The following is a 23,243-nucleotide window of genomic DNA, read 5'->3' as shown; positions in this document are numbered from 1 at the left end:
CTTACTTCATCACTTGGACGACTTTCAACTTTTCCTTCAATGTGTCGAGATCCCTCCTGTTTGTCTGGAAGATCAATGATAATCCTCATCGGGCCAAATTGCTTCTGTCGGCCAGAACTCGGCGTCATAGCTGTCCACTTGCCGCATTGCCGTTGACAGGGTCCGTTTGCGAGCCGAAGAGCCGAGATCAGCGTCCCCATAAGCTTATTGCTTACTTCTTGATTCTCAGCTCTGAATTTTGAAGAATTGGTGTTTGATTGCTTCGTACAGTACCGTTCAATATTTTATGTTGGTAATGCACTAGCTGCACCACTTCATCATGACTTTCTTATTTGGCCGACACCGTTCACAGTCGGATGCAGCATCCCGTGAGGAGCCTTGGGCTCTCACACGGTCGCTCTCACATCAGGGAGTTCGCTCTGAAGGCGCATTTCGAAATTTCTTTCGGAGGAATAGTGACAGCCCAAAGCCGGCAATTCATGTAAGATGATGCATCTCCCCATCCGGGCATGTTACTGATGGTAAGTAAGGGAGCGGAGAGGTCTACTTCAACCCAGGCGCCCACCATCCACAAACAACGATGCGACACTAGCCAAGCTGGTAGCAACAGAGATCGGCCTTGCAGCTCTCCTGGTGGCCTGTCATCTACGACACCGGATCACTCCGAGCCTAAGCAGCCAGGAAATATTCAAGACCTCCTCGAATACAGACTTGATAAGTCGAGCAGACCGAAGAATAGGTCAACGGCAACCAAGTCTGGATCTGCGAACGAATCAATACTCACAAAGAAAGATGTGAAGACAATTCTCTCTGGCGCGCCTCACTTTCTGTTGGAGAAGGGCAAACATGGGCGGTGGTATCCCCAAGTGATCTTTCCCTGGGATGAGCAAAACCCCGTAGTTCAACATCTGTGGGATCGCAAGCCGTTACCACATGCCTCATTTACCCTGAGCACACTTCATGCTCATTTGCCGGTTCCGGACGACTGGGCTGTGAAAGGTGGAGTGCCTATTCAACTTTACGACTGGCGCCGAACAGACGCTACCAATAGGGCTACTTTCGATGTCGGGGTATTTGAGGTGCCCAACATGTTGTCTAACAATGGAAAGGAGCCCGGTACCGTTGGCTTTCGACATTTCCTTGAGCTGTCTGTGGCGGATGCTGTTCGATATACGGGTCCCGAAGAACCTAGGCAATCACCATACTTGCAGCGGGTCGCAACCTTGCCAGCGACAGAGGCCTTTGATTTGATGGAGGGCTACAACAAACCGTATTCTCAATGCCAAAGCGGTGCTGTTTACGATCGTCACCAGCTCATCGGTGGTGGCCCTCAGGCCTGGAAGCGCATTGGTGTGCGAGATATTAGTCTTCAAGTTCTCGTGCAACGGCTTAATCATTTGCGGCAGTTCAGACAAGACATGCTTCGAGAGGGATCAACAAAGACAATTTTGGACATTGAAACTCCGCATCAATTGCACGATTCTTTGCATTCTCGCTTTCTTCACCCCCACCCGCCACCTGCCGACATCCTGGCAGGCCATCCCCATAGCATCAAATCTCAGATCAAGACATTGGGTATTGTGCTGAACACTCCAGGTGCATGGATTGATTTCAGCACGCCTGACTGGCGATTCCGGGCCGGGCAGGTTCTATGGGAGGCTTCATTCGAGGGTGACGGGGATTGTCCCGAGCCTGGGTCAAGCGGTGGCCGCTCACCACAAGAGAACCTGATCAAGTCTGGGATGGAACGAAAGTGGCTGATGATCCAGATGCTTCTCTCCGCAGAACTGCTTCTTCGGCTGGATGCGTTTGTTCGAGTTGGTATGTTACACGATCCACATGGGGGTCATATTACAATACAGGAACTGTCTCAATTCGACAAGCTGCGAGAAGGAAAGGTCAACTGGGATTTGATTGTTGTGCGTCGGTTCCTTGACAGTCTGGACATTACTTGCGCATCATCCCAATCAAAAGTGCCGCCAGACGCATCTCGGTCACCCGCTTCACCCAACAAGGTGCCCGAGAAAGCTCGTTACTTTTCCTTCATGGAGACTCTCACTCGACACAAGTCATCCCAGGCTGTGACCCTGCAGTCTGCCTGGGATTGCCAGCTAAGCTCATCGCACGCCCGACAACAGCTGGAAGGGCTTTATGTTTTCGCTGAAAATATTGGATGGCCAAACCTCGATGGTTTGAAGGCTACCCTGAACTTTAAGCTGGGAGATGCAGAGAACCCGGTCCTTCCAGCCTTGGTTGTTGATGACAGGGGGGTGGAATCTATATCCAGTGGGACTTCACTGGCCAAGAAGGATATGTACACCCGAAACCCCTGCCGCCAGCGCGTGAAGCTCCATAGCTCTGGTGACCCACAATCTAAATCACTAGGCTGGATTTCACGCACGTGGTTATCTGGATTTGTGATCCCCGGTGAGGCAATCAGTCATCTTCTCATGGCTACAATACTAGAGAATGATGTTGACGCTCTTGGGCAACTGGGTCCCATTGCCAATCTCCACGGGGGATTTGTCTTCGGTGGACGTACTTGGTGGAGCAAAGCATGCATCGTTGGGCGGGTTCTGTCTAGTGCATCAGGAGCCAAGACATGCATGGGGTGGATCAGCAGCAACATTCTTCCCCGCGATAAAAATACACAGGAGATGCTTGAGTGTGGTTGGTTTGATCTCACTGCTGAGCAGGTACCACAGATTTCATGTAAGCCTCGAATCAAGCAGGGTGCTAAACTTGCGATGGAGTCATCACCGCTGGGCGAGGGAGATATCACCGCAGAGGCCTTTATGCTTCCACAGGAAGAAGCCGAGTTACGCACAACATCTACGTGTCAAGTGAAGTTGGTGGATTTATCGGTCAACCGTGCCAGCTCTCCATGCGACAATGGAAAGACCCTTATACCTGTGAACGAGACAAGTTTATCGTTCACCATCGATGAAGAAGGAGGCACTACCGCCGTTTTGTTTGCCCTGAAGTATAATGTACGCTTCATATCCGCCCACGAGTGCCGTGTACCATTGGGAGTCGCCAGCAGAAGCCACGTCGACCGAAAGCAAGTTGAAGCAGAAGAACCTACACAGCCACCGGATTCTAAATGGACCCGACTACCAAGTCATCCACTGCACCGTTCCTATTCATATAAGTATGTCCCGCTCGCTTGTCTCCCAAACACCTCGGCACCGCAGGCACCGCGATCCTCGCTAGTTAAGGACCCTTCCACCCCGGAGATTATCATCATCGATGCGCGAGGCGACCAGGCCAGGGAAACGTTCGTTCGAGCATGGTGCGCATCTGTCGGGTGTCATGCGATCATTAGTCGATACGGGCGGGCATGCATCGCGTGTTGTATCCGACAAGCTCGGGCGCTGAATGTTCCAGTCGTGGTGCGCGTGAGCGACTAAGGTGACATCGGGGTTATTCTGATGGGTTGTAGATAGATTAAAGGATGTTTCAGTAGTATGCAGTAGATATTGGCTGGGTATTGAATGTCATTGTCATATGAGAATGGCTTTTTTTTTTCTGCAAAGACCCAAGTGATCTTGCGCCCAAAACAGCCATTGGGGCTGAGCTCCCCAGGCTCAGGGCGTTCAGGGCGAGCATATAATCGCGCATACTGTTGGGCGTTGGCCACGTTTGGGGACGCCCCCTTTTTGGGACCGGAAAAGCATTTTGACAGCAGTGGTCCTCTGGTCTTCCAGTCCTCTCTCTCACCGGAGTCGTGAAGGAAAGGGGATCCAAGCCGTTATTTTTTTTTCTTTTCTGGAGACCCAAAAAGCCCCCCCTTTGTGTGAAGGGGGGGGGGGGGAGAATTTTAATAAAAACAAAATAATAAACCAGATACCACCTTCCTTTTCGCCTCGCAACCTAAGAGAATTCACGAATCATAGCAGAAGGGACCGTAGAGAAATATTTTCTTGGGAGGACGCGTAAGGCAGGTTGCAGGTTGAAAAGGCTGACCCATGAGCAGCCGAGAAAGCCCCAAAGCAGTCCAGGGCCCCGAATTTAGTGAAACAGCCGGTCCAAGTAGAGGGGGCCAGTGAGGTCCCTGCATTGATACTCCACAGAGATCTGTATTAGATTTGTTTAAGGTGAATTTGGGTCGAACATGTCTCAGTTGACTGCCTTGGTATATAACTTGACAGTGGTATGTTCACATTCGGTCCATTTGCAACGGAATATGCCGCCTATAACGTTTCAAGTCTTATCTTGCTCGGTAGTCGAGAAGTAAGCCTTTGCTCTAACGAACCCTTCTCCGGGGATGCATGCAGGACCGGAAGAGACGATCTAAAACAGCACTTAGGCCGAAATGCCACGCGACATATAGGGCAGAGAGCATCGGACAACTTCCATCAGAAACCTCACTACTCCGTACGAATGGCCTTGACAGGGCACCACGGGCGCGCCACTGCGGAGCTCGGCAGTTGCAATTTGGCAGGATAGAACATGGCTGCCTGCTAATCCTAGATGGGCATAGTGTGCCATGTACAAATTGTTGTACAGTACGTACGGACGTACAATTTGTTCCACTGGGGATATCGGTATAACGCCCCAATTAGCCGAGTCGTCTTCTAGAAGGTCAGGAATTCCAGTGTCCAACAAGATATTCTTGGCTCGCGAGATCAGAAACCGAGATCTTGTTCAGCCCTGGACCCTTGTTTCACATTTAACAATTGGCTTCGATCGACAACGACGCGACGCCCGTTGGGGCTTTACCTAATTGCCCCAACCCGATTACGAGCGGACATGAATCCTATTTTGGGACTTTGATCTTGTGCGGAGTCGCCTGCCTCGCGCTACTGCAAGATCTATCGCAGTTGACATTCGCCGCGTCACGATACATGTGTTGATCGTTTGGCTGCACACGCATCCCACAGTCTGGAATCAGACCCAATGGGATGGACTCCTCGCCATCATACAAGACCCGTGCTGTGTTGATCCTGAACCCAAGTGTTATTGGTGTGGGGGGCTTGAAGCGTATGTGGTTTCTTCGCCAAAGGGCGGTCGAGCCATTCCCCTGGGACAAGTGCAGCGTACAGTGTACAGTACAGTAAGTTAGCAGGGGCATAATAGCGCATAAGATACATATGCTGCAATACCTTGCACATGGGCCTCTGACGGAGAGGAGTTACGAGGTGATATCGGTGGCGCCCATTGACCTTAAGGGGATTTGTTGACGTGATAGCCCTGGAGAAGGTGAAGATCAAATTCCACTATACTATACACTCCCCTCCATACTGTATACTCCATACATTCCATACATTCCATACACCTAAACACCTAACAAATCCCCCTCTCCCCATGCCATACTTCAGTAATGACACGTTTTTCTCTGATGATCATCCTTCCCCCCCCCCCCCCCCCCCCCCCCCCTTTTCTAAGCCCCTGATAAGTCGGTACTGTTGAACATGCACGAGGACCACATCGCTGATCTTTTGACCCATTTCCCCCTTTAGTGGGATCTGGCATGCATACAGTATGAGGCTTTAGCCAAACCCCAGCCTAAATGCCAAGAGTTATCTGTAACGCGCTACCAGCGTCGAGACGATCCTTAATTAAACCTTGACCAGCCCCACAGTTACAGGATGAGATCGCTTCTGATTCTTACTGTGTAGGGCGTGTCTTAAGGCTTTCGGACTGATATCTTATTCGGGTGTAGTCCAGGGCTGTGTAGCTGCATTTATGTCATCGGTTTTCACCGGTCCTAGGCAGATTGGCTTTGGAGGGCTTTCACAAGGGGCCACGTACTCCGTCAAAGCTGAATACGGTAGCGAAACAGTAATTCTAATATTAAGATTGACCTGATTGACCTACTAGAGGCTTTTCATCCAAGGAACGCGGTGGTAGGATCCCTGACTAAGAAGTCTCCCCGTTTCTCATTGGTGAGCCAACTCATGCCCATTGGATCTTCTGGGCAGAATTCTTGTTCGCTGGGTAAATGTGGCGGCAGTGGTCATTTCATTGAAGCCAAATTAGGATTAAGCTACCGGCTACACAGAGGGAAAAAAATAGGGGCAAATCTTCAAGGGAAACTCCACGAGATATCGCTGTCGTGAACACAAAGAAGAGGGAAAAAAAAAGAAAGGAAAGGAAAGGGCCGATTCCTACGTTTTTTCCTCGGGTAAAACCCGATACAGTACACACATCAGCCGTGGACCCTGAATCTGTTTTTAGAACCAATCAACCAGTGGTTCGTTTCAGTCTGGTTGTGGGATTAGCGAAATTGCTACAGTACAGTACATGTTCAAGTCTCCCAGAAGGCCAGCGCATAATTCTCAAGCTATCTTCCCCTTCCAGAAGCAACATAGGGTTCCTCGGGATCACCCTTTGAAATGACCACAGACAGAAGGTTGGGTTTGGGACAATGGACCCTCGGAATAGTGAGCTTATTGGTTGTAGGTGCCGACCTAAGCTCGCGTCGCCAATCACTTAGCCGGGACTTGAAGGAAGTATTCCCCAGTTCATCAATGATTGACAGGTATCCCTCCTGGCCCTAGGCCCAACTTGTACACTATGAGCGGCCACCATCCAACATCCACATTCCCCACCGTGTCAGGGCTCCCAGACCATGGTTCCTTGCCTCGACCTCATTTGATGAGTTGGGTCTATCGTACGCAATCAGGGGCGTTGAACAGTTACCTAATCAAGATTTGTTCCTAGGAAATCCATCTGGCTCTGACCAGGACAGGATGGATGAAGAGAAACCTGGAAATCAGAAATAGTAGATCAGGAACCCTCAAAAACGCAAGTAGCCGAACACAAATAGAAAATAGACCAACGACTGGACATCTTACAATCCAACCTGTTCAATCTAAGGTTGACGGTTCAAGGAAAGCGCCCCCTGAACTGATCATCGAATGTGGTCCATTGACAATGACCTGCAGTTGATTTGGGCTTAAGTCGATACATCCGAGTTAGTCTTAGTATGCAGAGCCACCTTGTTCCACGTCCGGTGGGATAACTTATACTGAAATAAATAAATAAATCAATTAACAAAATTCTATTTTTTTAAAAAAAAAAAAGGGAAAAACCCGAAACCAGGCCTTGAGAGCGTTTCACCCCGCGATTAGCTTCTGTCTCTTGAGACTATAGTACATCCTCGACCTGCTTTCTTCTTTCCTTCACACCGTTCACTTCATTCACTCCTTTGAATTGCCTATTTATTTTCTTTTTTTTTTTTTTTTCTTTACTAATCTCTTTTTGGTTATTATCCTTTGACTGGTCTCCCCCTAGTCTGTTTCTTCCCCGATCTCAAACTGGAACCACGATAACCTTCTAGACCCTAACCCTGTCTGAAGGCCTGTCGTCCATGAACACTCTAATTATAATTATCATTGATTAATTCGCAATAACTGGGGATATTGAGGGCCTGGAAAGCAATTTATCCTCGACCCTGACTCTATTGCAACACACTTGACCGGCATACGACTCAGCGGGCCCTAACACACACCACCAAACAACCCCCCTCTCCGACTGCCCTTTTCTGAAACGCGCAATATCAGCGCCTGCGGATCTAGGTGTGAGGGTTAGAGCGTCATCCTCCGAATACATCCCTCGGCTCTCTTCTTTCTGTGGTGACTGCATGGCCTGGTGGGGATTGTCGCATTCGCATTCGATCATCCCTCTAGGCAATTTTAGCCTGGTTCCTCGCAAGGCACCCCTTTCATTGCGCTGGGGCTATTGATGCGATTTCAAGTGGTATAACAACCGAATCTTGTCTGTGGGAGCGATGCCCGCAGTTGTCGACGAAATGGCATCAACACCGACTTCACAAAGCGCCGCCATGGACGCAAACGATAAAAAGCGCAATAAATTGGGGTATCATCGGACATCTGTCGCATGTGGTCAGTACCAAACCATACTTCCTCTTGCTGTCGTGCGCAGATATGTCGATCAAGAACGAGAAGCCCTGTTCCGGGTGGCATAGCGAACATACAAAACAGCAACTTAGGCTCATACATCTACAGTACATTGTCGACGACGAAAGATTCGATGCCTGGTAGCACCAGATGATGCAGAAGGACGCTGTGAAAACTGCATTCGACTTCGAAAGGACTGTCAATTCTTCCCCGTGGACCAGCAACCGCCAATCGAAAAGAAATCACGCCCTAGCTCGAGATTGGAGACACCATCAACGGAACACTCGAACACTACTCCAATTTCATCTTCTCCGACCAACTTGGTTTCGGATGCCGCCGAGAGCTTCTATCCATATCAAACTATGCCCATGAATACTTCATCCGCGCAGGAACTTTCGCCTTACAATGTCAACATGGTTCCAACTAACCCAATGGGTCTAACACCAGGTCGGTTTGCGCTCTATGCACCATTGGCGTCATTCGAAATATTGCTAGACCACGTTGTAAACTGACTATTTTGAATTAGATCGACCTATGGGGCCCGGAGACTTTGCTGGACACCCGACTATGGACGCAGGGGTCTCATGGGATGAATTTACGACAATATCAGACCCACACATGTTGAATACGTTGGCAGGGAAAGGTCAAATGATGACTATGGCCCCCAATGTGTGGAATCCTAACATGCCCTCGGGACTACCACCACCTTCGCCGATATCTGCCGCCTCTCCGATGGGAAATCAAACGCCTATGAATCCAACTCCGTCCTTTGCTATGCAGCCCGATGGAACCGTCTGGCAGGTACCACCACCGCCTCCGAGAACTATGAGCTATCCTGGACAAGAAATGGGAACCGCCTATCCCAATCAATATCACTCCCAGATGCCCCCCGAGTTGAAACGGAGAATGACAACACCCGCCCAACCTCTATCAGCCCCGGGAGCATTGGGATCACAAGGATCTCCCAACTCCGACATGCAGACGCCCGGGTCCGTCTCCTATCCACCGGGAATGAATTATCCCCAGTGGCAGGATATGAGTGCGATGCCTCCTATGGGCGTGGTGCCGTACCCCATGTACACGGGTGAGGCACAACAGCCTTATCCACCTCCAATGGGACATCCTGGAGCTCCAGGACGTTCTCCAAATTCATGAAACTCTTTCAATTTCTCTTCGTCACGCTCCACCATTACTTCTCTTCGGGATCGGATTTTGTCGCGCACATCACCTAGACGGCTTGTTTCACTTCTAATACCCTGAGGGAGCTATACGTTCCCATTTTTTCCATTGGCATTTCAACTTGACTTTATCGCCTCATACACCGCGGCGGGTCTGCTTTGCAGCTAGTCATTAGCGGGCGCAAGGGCTTTCGGGTGGGATTTCCTGTGATTTCTCGTCTTTTTTTTTCTTTTCTTTTTCTTCTTTGTTTCCTTTTTTTTCCCATCGCATGATTCTATCTCTTTATTTTCATTTTTTCTCTCTCTCTGGCCTTGGTGGTGTTGTCAAAGGCTCTGATTGTCATGCTGCGTGTTGAGGGCATTTTCGACCTGGTTTTCATTTGGGGGGGCATCTTTTTCAAACTGGTGGTATTCGGGGGGAGCGGATTTCTCTATACATGTTTGAAAGGTTTTGTTTTGGGTTATCCTATAGACTTTGTTTTCTTTTCTATTCCCCCTTTTGCTGCGCGATTGACACATACTTCTATACATATATACTCCGTGACTTGATAGCTTGCATTTCCTTCTTAGTGTCTCACTAGTATAGAAAAGGTGGAACAGGTTTGAACAGTGGACAAGGTCGTGATTGGATTTGTTTTCTGTTGTTTCGATGGAGATCAAGACTATTATTGATTAGGGACTGAGATCGAATTGAGGCTCCGGTTGGGGCACGTGCCTCGATTTCGGTCCATCTCTTGCACTGACTTGAAGGCACGTTATACATCTACAATATTCAACAACCTGCATCTTTCATGTGATTCTGTCATTGTAGTAATCCCAAGTATTGTTATGTATATATATATATATCCATTGCCCCGGGTCTGCTTGTACATGTGATGTATACCGTTCTCATCTGTGGTGATGCTGTGTATATATGAGATGCACCCTTGCGTGGTCACCAATGACCGATTGCAGGCCATGACTGCGAATCAACATACTATACATGTACGGCACTGTATTCTGCAAATGCAAGGTTGGATTGGTCAAGCCAAGTCAACCCTGGGAGAGGTGATCGCCCGCTATGATCCTTTGACTTTTCATATCTCACATGCAAGAGGACCTTGGGCCATGACCGTGGCTACCTGGAGGGGACATGGGGACTACAGTACTGCACATCCTGTATGCCGGCAATTTGGAGGATGCGGAAGAGCAGGAAGGGAGAGGAAGGAAAATTCGGTTCTGATGAAAACAGATATGAGATAGCATCGATCTCTCGTTTGTCGATACTCGGGAGATACCCAACTCCTAATTGATAGGGGGTAGATAGAGCCGATTCGAATATCTCCGAGGGGAATTGGGTGATAACTGCGCGTCAACCAATCTGAGCATCCGCATGGCCACCAACTGACTCGTCCACGATCAGTCATCAGCTCAACTATCTCCTCCATCACGCAAAAGATAAGCTCATTGTCCACTGATCGGACATGGTGACGCCACGGGATCCGCCTATGGGGCGGATCACCCGGAGAGCCGGTGGAAAACACAAACTCTGGGGTTGAAATCTGGAGATAGTAGAGTTGCAATGGCGGTGTAGACGGTGGCAGGTCCAATGAAGTTTCCAGGGGTCTTATCTCGCGATATGCTGGCTGGTCCCAGTTGGTTCTGGAGTTTCTTATCAAACTGGAGCCTCGAGGTGTATATATAGCGGTGCGTTCCCTAACCCTCTGAGCAAGAACATCCAAAGACCAAGTCAGTGTTGGTTAGTTGGGGCAAGACCGTCGTGGGTTTCTCTGCCATCTTGTCTCTCGGGTCAATCCTCCCTCATCTGGGCCCTCATGGCCCTCATATGGGCCCCCATCGACATCTTATGATTTGCGAATTTCCACATAACCGCAGAAACCGCACGGGAAAAAAAGGACCAGAAAAACAAATGCCCCCTCCAAACCCCCAGCACTGTGGTTTTTCCCCCCCCCCTCTCCCCCTTAAGTGGGAGAGGCAACAGGTCAACAAAAGTACGCTACGCAGTGACGCCACAAGCGGAATGATCCGGGTGAGACCTAATCCCTTAGGAGAAGACATTTCATAAGATTTGAAGCGAGAGTTTGGGGGACAAGATAAGGTGCAGGTCCACCGATCTGCAGTTTATCAATGACTACGTTGCATTACGCCAATGACCGTTGACGGCTTATCTTCGGTTGCCTTTTGACATGGGTGCTGGGGGGGGAATTACTGGGGACTACTGGGGACTACGGCATGGGATTTGATTCTCTCTCTCCACCAGGGGCCATAACCGGGTCTTTGGTGGCGAGGGAGATATTAAACCCCCGCGATGCAGTGTTGGCTAAATTGGAGGAAACGCCGTGACCAGGTCTGCCGTATTTTTGCCTGATACCGCGGTGATACCGCGGTCGGGTAAGAACGGGATCTCTTCAGCCTTTTCGGTGAGTCTTCACTCCGGTCCTGGTCGCCTTTCGACTTGCCAGGGCCCTGATCGGAATGATGGAGTCCGTCATGCTCTCACAAACAATGGCAATCTAGAGGAAAAGAAAAGTCCAAAAAAAAAAAAAAAACCACTCCAATTGCAGAGGGAAATCAAAACAAAACAAAGAAGAAAAAAAGAGGACGAAAAAGAACCAAACAGTAGAACGTTGCTTATCTCTCGGGCTCCATCCGTGGCCCTCCGCCCCGCCTCAGTGCATGGACTTGTCTATACTTCCAATGCCTCATCTGATTGTACTTTCGGGGCGTGTTGGTGTATTGGGGGCAAGTAGAGTGACATGGAAGAGCATTCCAGCATAGTGGCAATTTTGGAGGTCCTCTGGTGCTTCTGTCAACGGTCCCCAACTCAGAGAGGACCACCACCGCGCGCGCGCACACACACTCTCTCTATATCATCGTCTCCACCAGCAACGAACAGTCCCCACTTGGCCCTTCATCTGGACATGCTCCGGAGACGCTAAAGTATATGATATCTCTGCGAGTGCCAATCCCGAGCTTATGTCCGTCTCTCCAACCGTGGACGATAGAGTGTACCTGCGTTTCGACCAGTCCCGACTCTCAGAGCGCCGGGGCCAGGACAGGAAATTTTGGAGTCTAGCATGAAATAACACTCGGGCCGATAGAGTCACCAGTTGTACTCCGTACTTTGCACCTGGTTCTTCGTAACGAGCTGACTCGGGACCTTCTAGACCCAGGCAAAACCGAACAGTAGGCCCCCAAAGGCAACCAGCACGGCTGATTCGTGGAGGAATCCCCCCAGACGCACGACAGAGAGAACAGTAATCAACTATTTAGCAGACGGGAGTGGCGCGCATGATTCATGTCCGTAAATCGGTCCTTCGCCATACGATGGTAATACTAGGTCTGGTATTTACGAGTTTAGACATTTAGACATCATATCCATCTCCATCTCCATATATCCTAGATCTCCTCAACCCTATAACCTATCACCTATCACCTATTATCCATTCCTCTCTCTCTTTCTCTCTCTTCATTCTATTTTTTCTATTTTCCTGATTCTACATCCCACTGGTGTCTATACCTCATAGAATTGAAGTATATCGGACGAGTACTCTTCCCCCCTCCGAGGCCCGTGTGTAGTCATCCGTTTCCGTCGCCCACACTGAACTTCCAATCTCCAATTCCTCTTCTTCTTCTCCATCACTTCGCCTCATTCACGAGGCCCCTTCCTATTCCTCTATTTATCCTCTGGGCATGAGCGTCTGGAGGGTCTAGCCCCCCCCTCCACGACCCCCTTGTCTTTGCATGTTAAAACTTGATACTATAACCTAACCCCGGTTGTTGGCTGACGCCAATCGTGTCGCTTGGCTGCATCCGATCAACTTCCGGCAAGGGTCTCGTTTACGGCGGGTACGGGGGAATTTCAATTCAACCCACCTCTGGACCATCCCCTCCCCGCCGCATTTATTCAAACCGTTTCGCCCCCCCCCTCCCTCTCTCTTCCTCTCCATCGATTATGGAGGGGATACATGGTGGGCACGGAGGAGCCCGCCCATCCCAACCCATGGCTTTTCCGGGATTTGAGGACTCTCACATGATGTCCGATGATTTCTCTTTCGACTCACCATTTAGTCCGTCCAACTCGTCGAATGTGAACGATGGTGTCCTTGGGGACTCCATCTTTCCCGAATGGACCAACGGCCGAGGCGACAGCCCCGATGAAATGCAAAAGAAGGATCCACTGGCGGCCCAGATTTGGAAACTCTACACCCGCACGAAATCCCAATTACCCAACGCAGAGCGCATGGAGAACCTCACGTGGCGGATGATGGCCATGAATCTGAAGCGCAAGGAGCGAGAGCAACTGGCTCGGTAAGCAATTCCTCCGACTTTCGACGAGACAAGACTGACTCTTCTCGGCACAGTGGAGAGATCGATAGCCCGACTCCGAGCGGCATCGCGCAGATGCGCTTGTCCGATCGAGGATCTACTGCGGATTCGAACCCGTCGCATGCCATGAACCTCGATGCAACCCCAGATCCGATGAATCTGGATGACTTCATAATTCCCTTCGACTCCCCCGAACAATCCTCCCACCCGCATGCCGATCGAAACTTTACCGCGACGCCCACAGGCATTCCTATCAAATCTCGCAAGGATCATGCCATGATGGACCCATCGGTCGCCGCCTCGTTCCCCCACCCTCCCCAGGAGCAACGAACCAACTCCGAGTTTGGCTATGTCCCCCGACGGGTCCGCAAGACAAGCGTCGACGAGCGCCAGTTCTTCAATGGTCTATCGGCACCCACCCGAAAGCGCCCTGCGGAAGCATCTCCCCATGTTCCTCCAGTGTCCAATGCCATGATGTCGCAGCACTCGGAACTGTCAGCCGCGCTTCCCGATTACTCGCTCGACCATCCCACCCAATTCGCCGTTCCTAGTAATGGGTCACTGAGCTCGCGCAGGCACCAGCATACGCCCTCTGGCCTTCCCTACGGGCTGGATACCTTTGGCATTGGCGAAGAACATGGGATGAACTCCGCCGGTCCCTATCAACAGCACTTTACATTCTCGCCTTCAGATTCCCCCATGACCTCAGGCAACCCGTTCTCGAACTTGTATGCTCAAACACCGCTTGCCTCCTCTCTCAACTCGACCGAATTCTTCTCTCCTCCGCCTTCTGGTTACCAGTCCACTGTGTCAACCCCACAGCCGATTTATGAAGGGGAGCAGTCGATGTTCTTCTCGGATGCACCCTCGGCCGAATCCCACAACCAGCGCCGCATCCCCAACTATCTTCAACAGCGATCGTCCAACTTATCGGCGTCATTGCAGCCTCGCTATATGTATAATGTGTCCAATGGCGAGTCGCAGCCAGGCAGCGCAGCTACTGGACCCTCCGCTCCATCGCACGTGTCTGGATTTTCCGTGCCGCAGCCGCAGCATGTCAATCCATCGCAAGTGCTTGGATCCGGCGAGTATTCTACGACCGCGCCCACCACTAGCATGTTTACCTTTGGTGGAGATTCAGACAATGAGGACGATGATGGTAACTTTGAACGTGGGGGCATTGCTATGCCTAATGACTTTGCCTCGATGGATGAGTCTAGTGATATGAACGGTGGTCTCCAGTGGGATGGAGGATTCCCTGGATCGGTCCAGTCCCTGCCAGGTTTCACGGCTCAGCACCGTAAGCATGTCACGATTGGCTCCACCGATATGATTGATGGGCCTCCCGAGTGGCATCAGGGAAGCCTTGGACGTGGGCATGGTTCTGCCGCTTCAGTGAGCGATGTGCGCAATCGAGACCAGGATCCTCGTCGTTATGGCAAGGTCCCGCGGACTGCGTCAACTCCCAACGCTGCTGCCCTGCTCCGTCAAAGCTTGAACGGCTCGGCCAGCGGTCCTCCGACAAACCACCCCTCCCCCAATACCCCTCCGGAGTCTGGACTTAGCAGTGCAGTACCATCGCGACCGGCCAGTCCTGGTGGGTCAAAAAACGGCGATCCCAATGCCGGGCCAACCACCTGCACCAACTGTTTCACCCAGACCACTCCTCTGTGGAGACGCAACCCCGAGGGTCAGCCGCTTTGCAATGCCTGTGGCTTATTCTTGAAACTTCATGGCGTGGTGCGGCCACTCTCGCTCAAAACTGATGTTATCAAAAAGCGCAACCGCAGCAGTGCCAACACTCTGGCCGTTGGAACTTCTCGATCGTCGAAGAAGTCTTCACGCAAGAACTCTATCCAGCATGTTCCATCTTCATCAATCTCATCGCGCATCAACGCCTCCGAATCGCCACCCTCGATTTCCGGGTCTAGTGGAATTGGGAAGCCTGGTGTTGTGCCTATTGCCGCTGCCCCACCCAAGTCTGGCCCTCCTGCTGGGGTGGCTCAAGCCCGTGCTGGCGTGCAGGTGGCTCCCAGACGGCAACGCCGACTTGAAAAGGCACCGACCGGGTCGGAACCTGATGCAGAAGAGAGTCCCAAGTCGACTGCTCCCGCCAGTCGATCCAAGGTCGTACCCTTGGCCCCTGCGATGGCCCCTGCCGCTGCCAACCCGGCCAACCACAGTATTGCTGGTGGGCAGGGCGCAAGTCAAGAGTGGGAGTGGCTGACAATGAGTTTGTAGTCGGCGCACTACCTGTTCTTTTCCTTTTTTCCCTCCAATTCACCCGATGAGGGACGGGTTTGCCTTCCCCCCACTCCCCTAATCTCACGTATGACACGACTAATGTCCCCGGCGGTCGTCTTTGCGTGGTTCTCTCTATACTCTCTCATGCCTTTCCTGATCATCTTATGTTACGTGTGCTTCTTGATGATTTGATTGATACAATCGCGTCTGTGCGGAACCCGAGCTGCCTTTTTCCTTTTTTACTGTTCTTTTTGTCTCTTTCTACTGAATTTTGTCTTTTTCTTTGGTTTTTGTCGATTTGCAGCTCGGAGCCGACAGAAGTGCGCATCTCTCTCGTCTCTGTTTTTTTTGTTATTTATTCCTGGTTTTCTTGCGCTGCTGAGCAGGCTTCGATTAATGGGTCTTGTTATTATTGTGAGATATTTTTTTAGACCTGGATTCAATATGATTATGATTTTCCTCGATTTCTCTCTTTGTTGTTACGGTCGCCTTAAGTTTTCTAGGCCAGCCAGGCAGTGGTTTTCTCAAGGCACCTATACCTCAGCCTCTTTGCGAAAATATCGAGATTCCAGTCAGTTTTAGTTAATCGGCACCACGCGAGCCTCCTCCGAGAGCTTCAGCGACAGTCTCTTGTGCAGATTGCAGTATAGTCTTGTTCTTCTCGATCCCATGGTCAGGCACCTCTCTCGGAGTATCTGACAAACGACGAGATGTGGTCATTGTCTCGCCTGTGAGATACATCGTCATTTAGCTAGCTTCAAGACAGACTGTTCTCCACCTCGTGGGCATACCTGGTAGCAGCTGATGGGCAATCTTCTCGCGTGCATGGCTAGCAGACCCCTGGACCCAACCAGCCGCCCTGTTTGTAAAATTTAACTGTGTAATGAGTTGCTCCGAGGCCCCTACTTTGTGTCAATGGACTCCCGCAAGATAAATAGACGTGAGGCTGACCATCTGTGTTCGCGATATCACCCTGTAGACCACAGAATGTCAGCGATTCTGCAACCCAAGAAGAAGAAACTACGTTACTGCCATTCTAGCCAGATTGATGCGCATATACCTCGTTGATCGATATCACAATCTTCGGAATATCATAGTTATGACCATGGTGTTTGAGGCAACGAAGGAGTTCATCAGAATGATGTGGGCTGCCATCCCGCTTAGTTCCGAAGTTGAGGCTGATGCCAGTATAAGATAAGGCAAGTTCTCACATATCAGAAGTTGGAACAAGAGCTCCGAGTATCATAAGATGGAGATAAATGACGTTCTACTTGACTACGCTAGAGACATCGATGTACTCAATTTGAGTGATGCTATGGTCGAGGGTCTGACTGATTCATACATTTTCTATAGATAACCTACCATAATTTAGAGTAAAGAAGCCCTAGAAGAACAGAGATCGTTCAATATCATCCAGCAAATCGACAGTCATCTCGTCCAAACACGAATCAAGGATCTCGTTTACTTGAACCAGAGCAGTCGAGATCTCCTGGATGTTTTTCTGAAACTCAACCTTGAAGAAAAACTGTGGCTTTTCAGCGACACGGGGGCAGAGCGGGCTTTGTGAAGACATCTCTACCCCAAGCTTCTCGATATATCGTAGCATAGAAGGGAGCTGGGCTAGAAGGTTGGTGATGCTCCTATATTGATTCACTTTCTCATATCTGATGTGGTCAGCACAGGACTGTAAAATCTCTTTGAACATAGCGCAATAAGTGTCATATGCGACTTGGCTCTCCGTGAGTGGAGATATAGGGGCAAGAGGGCTGTTACAGATGTGAGTTTGCGAGAAACACATGCTTTTTAGTGAGCAATTTGCTAGTGAGGCTTACTCCGAGGAATTGATAGCAGCTTTAGGCTTGGGGAGTAAACGGGCTCAGGATTTCGGTCTCCTCTTATCGTGCAAGCAGACCAAGAGATTGTTTGGGAAAATCAGAGCTGAGAAAGAGGCCAGAAATGACTACAGCCAGTCACAAAGAACTCTGTCTTGGACCTGTTGAATGATGTAAGTTACTCCCGACTTTCTTTCACCTGTCCAACAACGAGTGCATTAGCGCGCTGGGCCTTAATCTAAGTGTTGAACTTAGATCCTATTCATCTGACGGGCTTGCTATCGGCCACTGCTGAATCTTGTATTTTGTATCTCATCCGCCCTCTGTTCAGCACGAACGTCATAGAAAAGTGGAAATATCTATGCGGGCTGTCAATATACTTCCCTTTTAGGCAGTTTCATGCCTGGGGCACCAATAGATAAATCACGTGCGATAGCCGCAGCAAAAAAAGCATCGACGGCGTTCCACTTCACTCAACAGACACAGCCATGGGTTCCAGCGCTAAAAGAAAGAAGGAGAAGCAAAAGGACTTCCAGGTGAGACCAGGCGACCCTTGTTATCATAGTTTTGCTAACCTCCGCAGAAACCCAAACTCAAGGTTGGCAAGACGAAAGCGAAGCCCGAAAACTACACAGACACAAGTTTCCGATCAAAGGGTATGTGGTCCTACTTGCCAATGGGAAATCCTTTGACTAACCATCTGCAGCAATTGTTCTCACTCAACAATCCCTCCACCTTGCCGCCCCCTCTTCAAATACCCAATTCACGCATAATCTCTCTCTCCTCTCCGCTAAATCCGACAGCCAGCGCCGTGACTCGCTCGCATATTTGACAACTACAATTGCCTCTCGGCCCGTGGATTCACCGCTCCCACAACCGGTCAGCGTCATTCTACCCTCTTTGCTTCCCCTCATTCTCGATGGAACGACCAGTGTTCGGACGCAACTTCTGAAGCTATTGAAGACACTGCCGCAAGGGGATGTGGAGGATCATGTCGCACAACTTCTCCCATATGTTCGCGCAGGTATGACCCATCTGGCAGCTGACATTCGTGTCTCTGCCGTGGAGATTTTGTCCTGGCTCGTGGAAGCGGCCGGAGAACAAACAGTGTCCTGCGCCGGAGGCTGGATCAAGACACTCAATTGCTTCCTGTCTGTGCTAGGCTGGCATACGGAGGAGTCCTCCCGTTGGTCATCGAACCGGGCTTCATTTGGAAAGTCTGGAAGCCAGGGTAGACCCATGGTCAAAGTGCTTGGGGCTCTAGCAGACTTTTTAGATGCGGGTATTGGAAAGCCCTCATCCGGCAATACCGATAGTGACATGCTCGGCAACGAGGATAGCTCTGCATGGCCCTTTCCCCTTTGCCAGACAGCTCACCACATCATTTCAGACTCATCCGCTCCTTATGCGTATTTGAACCTGTTTGGTCAGCCACGTGATGAGGAAGGCGAGATGTACGAAACACGTGAGGACCGATATCGCGTCTTCTCCGCCCGGTTCCATTCGGCAATGGAGCGCGGACTCAAGGGCGCCAGAGAGGAGGGTGGCGAGATGGGTCGTGCATCATCTAGCGTTACCAAGGTATTGAAAGAAGCCATTGCATACGGACCAGGGCCATGAAAGAAAATTCCAACCGGATTTCACGTGGCAAAAGCAACTTCATCCACTTGAAACGGCATGATCGAAGGCCTTTTCGCTCAAAGTTTGGCTCAGGGGACCGAGAGCTCTCTCGGCTTGGTTCCGATTTGGCCGATTTGGCGTTGATACCGCATGGTATTTCCCATTCTAGAGCAGTCCTTCGCAGCCACAATTACGGCGCACAGAACGCATCGGCGTATTCCGTCGCCACGGCCCTTGGGTTTGATACTTGAGGCAGCTCGGGCAACACATGCATATCAATACAGTCATCGAAACTCCGATGAAACCTGATAGATTGGTCCGATTACAGTGATACCATAAAAGCTTGCTCTTCCTGAAGCAAAACCATTGCAAATGCAAATGACCAAATATATTTCATATTCAAGATACTCAAATAGGGGCCTTGTTGCATTCCCGTATTCGCCTTGGAGTGAGTTCACATAGAATTAATGTACCACGGCTATGCAGCCTGTTCCACGTCCATTAGCTTCTCATGTGCGTTCGGAACTGCCTCTTTCCTATCGAATTCATCTGTTTCCACCCCTTCCACCACTATGCCTCTCTCATCGTAGATCTCGTCAGGTAAAATAGCGCGATCAATCTGAGCTTCACGGGCAGGGAAGAGCCATGAGAGGCCTACATAGACAATAGTTGTGGCAACAAAGCCTAGAAGCCATCCAAACTCATAGGGATGTTCACCGACTCCGACATCAATATGAGCATTGACTGCGTTGATCAAACCCGGAATACTGGGCGCAACACCGACCAAGAATGCCACGACAGCTCGCCAATTGAATCCAGAGATGCTCTTGCCCGCGATAGAGAAGGTATATCGGTAAATTGGATTCCCAGGCTGGTATAAAGCAAGACAATCATATCGACGGCGGTTGATCACCCAGAAATCGAATAGCATGATAGAAGCAATGGGGCCGAGGAAGATAGCATAGGCGGACATGAAAGTCAGGAAGTTGCCTGCGGACTCGAGGATTTTCCAAGGAACAAGGCACCAGGACAAGAGGGCGCAGAGAATCTGTCCGCGTCGGATGTTGATATACTTCGGTAAGAGTGCGGTGAAGTCATTAGCCGCGGAAAGAGAGTTGGCAGAGATATTGACTCCGAGCGATGCCAGTGCGAATGAGAATGCACCGAAGAATCGACAGGCGCGATTAGGCCAGTAACTCATCAGCACCGTTGGATCCCAGGGAATAGAGTCGAGGTTATAGTGGGTTTGGCCGGCAGACGATGCAGCAATTCCGATGAAGGCGATGAAGGTGAATACGATCGGCAGCATAGGAATATAGAGGAGCTGCCACTTGTGACTGACGCGAGAATAACGAGAGAAGTCGGACTATAGAGAGATTGTCAGTCGGTCTATAGTTCTAACATTGGCAGGAGGTCATGTTAAGCTCACCTGGTTGACGCTCAGCGTGGCATAGTTCCCCAACACCGAGGTCATATTGGCCAAGAATAACCAGCTATACTTTGATCCAGAAACCGAGGCGCTATGCTTTGTGAAGACCACACCACCACCCTTTTCAGCAACGAATGCCCAGATCAGAATGGCAATCCAGGCAATCGGAACGAGCACCGACTTGATCGTAAACAGCCAGCGCAACTTGTTTGGATGCATTAACAGGAACGGAATCTGAACCAACCAGAAGAGGAAGAACGCAACCATGCCGTTTGTGGTGATGCCCTGCGATTCTGGGATGTCGTTTGGAAGATCCAAGTAACTCGGCCAGATCGCACCGATCATCACTCGCACCGCATTTCCGCCATTGACATTCTGGATGGCAAACCAGAAGATAGCCAGAATGACCCGGGAGATGATCGCAATATATGAGCCCCAGAAGCCCCAGCTGGCACGAGCAATGACCGGGAATGGGGTATGGTAGATGGACCCAACCGCACCGTTGGCGGCGATCACGAAGGACATAATAAAGAAGGACAAGGCGACAATCCCCAACGCTTCCCGGTAGCTGAGGCCGACGGCGATCATACTACTTGCAAATTGCCATGACGCCGCATTGAAAGAGTCTGAGATCCAATATGCTATATGGAAGACCTGGTTAGCCATGGCCGGAGTCGGGACGATGCAGCAAGGGCGTCAATACCGATCAGACTGGCAACTCCCCATTTGCGCTGATCTCTCGGAATTGGATCCAAGTCGCGATTGGTCCATCGCGCATTGCCGGTAGCAAATGCAGACTCGGTCTGTGAGACCCTCAGATGGGGTCTCGAAGGTTTGGGGAGGCGCATGTTGAACTTCATGATGTCTATAGACCTCTCTGAATCTATGGATCTCTATAGATCTCTACAGATCAGGGGGGAAAGAACTAAGGTGGCAATCAACCAAATGCAAGCAACCGATGGCGTCCTTTATACTCCTGCGAACCCCGGACACCCCCGACAAGGGCAGAAAGTACGCTTGATAAGGCTGATTAACATGATAAGCTTAATGATAAGACCGACGAATGAGAAGAGGCTGGGGATATCTTCGCTTAGAGACCCTGAGAGCTATGGGCGTTGGTTAGGGGGGTTTGTATGCAGTCTGGGAGCTATTTCCATGCTATTCTGGTGATAACCGATATTGTGTACAATGCCAGGCAGGGTCTCAATCTCTCAATCGCCAGTCTTAGTGCTTCTCTCCCGGTAATCGTACATCTTGCCAGCCTCGACCGTCACCTACGCCCTCTACGCTGTTGTGGGGTCGGATGCCCTTCCACTCGGTAACATTCATCCAGCCAATCTGCTGCACATCCCCAAATCCCCCGATCCAGTAGACATGGGTCACCACCAACCGCGCCCAGAAACTCGCGTGCGGCGAGTAGGAAGCACCCGGAAGCCAAACCTTAGCATCGGGATGAGGCTCCAAGAAACATCTTTCAAGGGCTGCCGCGGCGTCATCGGGAAGGGGGGCTGGAAGAGTATCCAAATACCCAAAGAGGGTGACGCGGGGCAGAGCAGCCGGACTCAAGGGCAGACCAGGATAAACGGGGCCGGCCTCATCAAGATGATCCCACCAGTCAAGCTGAAGACTGAGGTTGGATCCCGCGGCGATATTCCTGAATGTGGTTCCAATACGAAGTCCAAGGACCGTCGGATCACCGTTGTCGTCGTGGGACAAATCAGAGGGCAAAGAGCCTGCACAGTCGGCTATATACTCTCGAAGCCCAATAGACTGACCAGCAAGATCGGAGGGAGCATGGGCGGAGGGAGGGATCGAGTGGGGAAAGTTGGTGGTGATGACGCCAGAGGGAGCCAAGGCGAGAAGGCGACGGGCCATCAAAGTCGACATGAACCATGATGGACGGGCTTGGATACCTTCATCTTCAGTAGGCACCACAGGGAGATTTGGGATCAAGTTCTCGGCTTGTCCCAGGAAAGCCTGGAGGGTGTCGGAGGTGGGGAGGACAAAGCCGTTGGCCGTGAGGGGGGAGGTGAAGGCGAGAACGCCGGTGAGCAAAGCAGCCACACTGGAAACCATCATAGCAGATGTTTGGGTCCAGATCACTGTGTGAGCATCAAAGCAAAGATCTTCCGAGAAAAGAAGAGAGCAGAAGAGTTGACAAACGGGGCAGAGTGCGGAGAGCGGAGACTATCAGCTGATGCGATCTAATCTGATCGGATCACCTGATCCAGAACTATGCAAACCCGCACGGAAAGGGTCGTTCCAGGGATCATACGTTGGTCGAGGGTGTGTTTCTGTGGTTGCTGTGGGTTTGAGTCTGTGAGCTCGGTGGGTTGCATATACTGCAGCAGGACCATTATCATACGACGTTGAATGGACCCCCTACATACCATTCCAAAGTCACATGAGGCCTCGAGATGAGTTTTGAGCGGCCAACTGATATTTTGTCATACCTGATGTAGCATGTATCATTTTGGACAGTGGTATCGCTCAAGGCTGCATACTATCGCATGTGTTGTGGCATTTGGTTGGCATTCTTTGCGGACATTCGATAAAGAAGACTTAAGCCATGGGGGATTCAAGCTCACTCTCATACTCATAAGATGAAGTTCAGTAGTGTAGTGTCCTTTTTTCTATGATCCAAATATTTCCATAACAAGTCTGGGTTGGAGGGGTTGAACACCAAGCCACAGGCAGCTCGGTGGAAATTTCACGAAACATCTCGCATTCAGGCATCCATAGGGTT

At 50.5% G+C, this 23,243-nt stretch overlaps 6 protein-coding genes across 6 annotated transcripts; 4 read left to right on the top strand and 2 right to left on the bottom strand.

The window, feature by feature from the left end:
* Nucleotides 1-518: 518 nt before the first annotated feature.
* On the top strand, nucleotides 519-3,410 carry N7511_011207 (uncharacterized protein; the record flags this gene model as incomplete). The annotated part of the gene is made up of 1 exon (XM_057133584.1): nucleotides 519-3,410. The coding sequence occupies one exon, from the start codon at nucleotides 519-521 to the stop codon at nucleotides 3,408-3,410; it is 2,892 nt and encodes a 963-aa protein (XP_056978872.1).
* A 4,325-nt stretch (nucleotides 3,411-7,735) lies between these two features.
* N7511_011206 (putative C6 finger domain protein) lies at nucleotides 7,736-9,020 on the top strand (the record flags this gene model as incomplete). Its single annotated transcript, XM_057133583.1, has 3 exons — nucleotides 7,736-7,850; nucleotides 7,974-8,312; nucleotides 8,392-9,020. 3 exons carry the CDS (start codon nucleotides 7,736-7,738, stop codon nucleotides 9,018-9,020), a joined length of 1,083 nt encoding a protein of 360 aa, XP_056978871.1.
* A 4,056-nt stretch (nucleotides 9,021-13,076) lies between these two features.
* N7511_011205 (uncharacterized protein) lies at nucleotides 13,077-15,613 on the top strand (the record flags this gene model as incomplete). The annotated part of the gene is made up of 2 exons (XM_057133582.1): nucleotides 13,077-13,354; nucleotides 13,408-15,613. The coding sequence occupies 2 exons, from the start codon at nucleotides 13,077-13,079 to the stop codon at nucleotides 15,611-15,613; spliced, it is 2,484 nt and encodes an 827-aa protein (XP_056978870.1).
* A 2,323-nt stretch (nucleotides 15,614-17,936) lies between these two features.
* On the top strand, nucleotides 17,937-19,068 carry N7511_011204 (IPI1/TEX10 family protein; the record flags this gene model as incomplete). The annotated part of the gene is made up of 3 exons (XM_057133581.1): nucleotides 17,937-17,984; nucleotides 18,032-18,104; nucleotides 18,155-19,068. 3 exons carry the CDS (start codon nucleotides 17,937-17,939, stop codon nucleotides 19,066-19,068), a joined length of 1,035 nt encoding a protein of 344 aa, XP_056978869.1.
* Nucleotides 19,069-19,546: 478 nt separating this feature from the next.
* On the bottom strand, nucleotides 19,547-21,357 carry N7511_011203 (nucleobase cation symporter-1 family protein; the record flags this gene model as incomplete). Its single annotated transcript, XM_057133580.1, has 3 exons — nucleotides 19,547-20,434; nucleotides 20,498-21,138; nucleotides 21,201-21,357. The coding sequence occupies 3 exons, from the start codon at nucleotides 21,355-21,357 to the stop codon at nucleotides 19,547-19,549; spliced, it is 1,686 nt and encodes a 561-aa protein (XP_056978868.1).
* Nucleotides 21,358-21,721: 364 nt separating this feature from the next.
* N7511_011202 (uncharacterized protein) lies at nucleotides 21,722-22,576 on the bottom strand (the record flags this gene model as incomplete). Its single annotated transcript, XM_057133579.1, has 1 exon — nucleotides 21,722-22,576. One exon carries the CDS (start codon nucleotides 22,574-22,576, stop codon nucleotides 21,722-21,724), a length of 855 nt encoding a protein of 284 aa, XP_056978867.1.
* Nucleotides 22,577-23,243: the final 667 nt, after the last annotated feature.

This window comes from Penicillium nucicola, assembly GCF_028828085.1.
Source record: "Penicillium nucicola strain IBT 29836 chromosome Unknown utg000011l, whole genome shotgun sequence".
Classification (NCBI taxonomy): Eukaryota; Fungi; Ascomycota; class Eurotiomycetes; order Eurotiales; family Aspergillaceae; genus Penicillium; species Penicillium nucicola.
The sequence above is the reverse complement of the archived record's forward strand: the minus strand, read 5'-3'. Positions and strand labels throughout refer to the sequence as shown.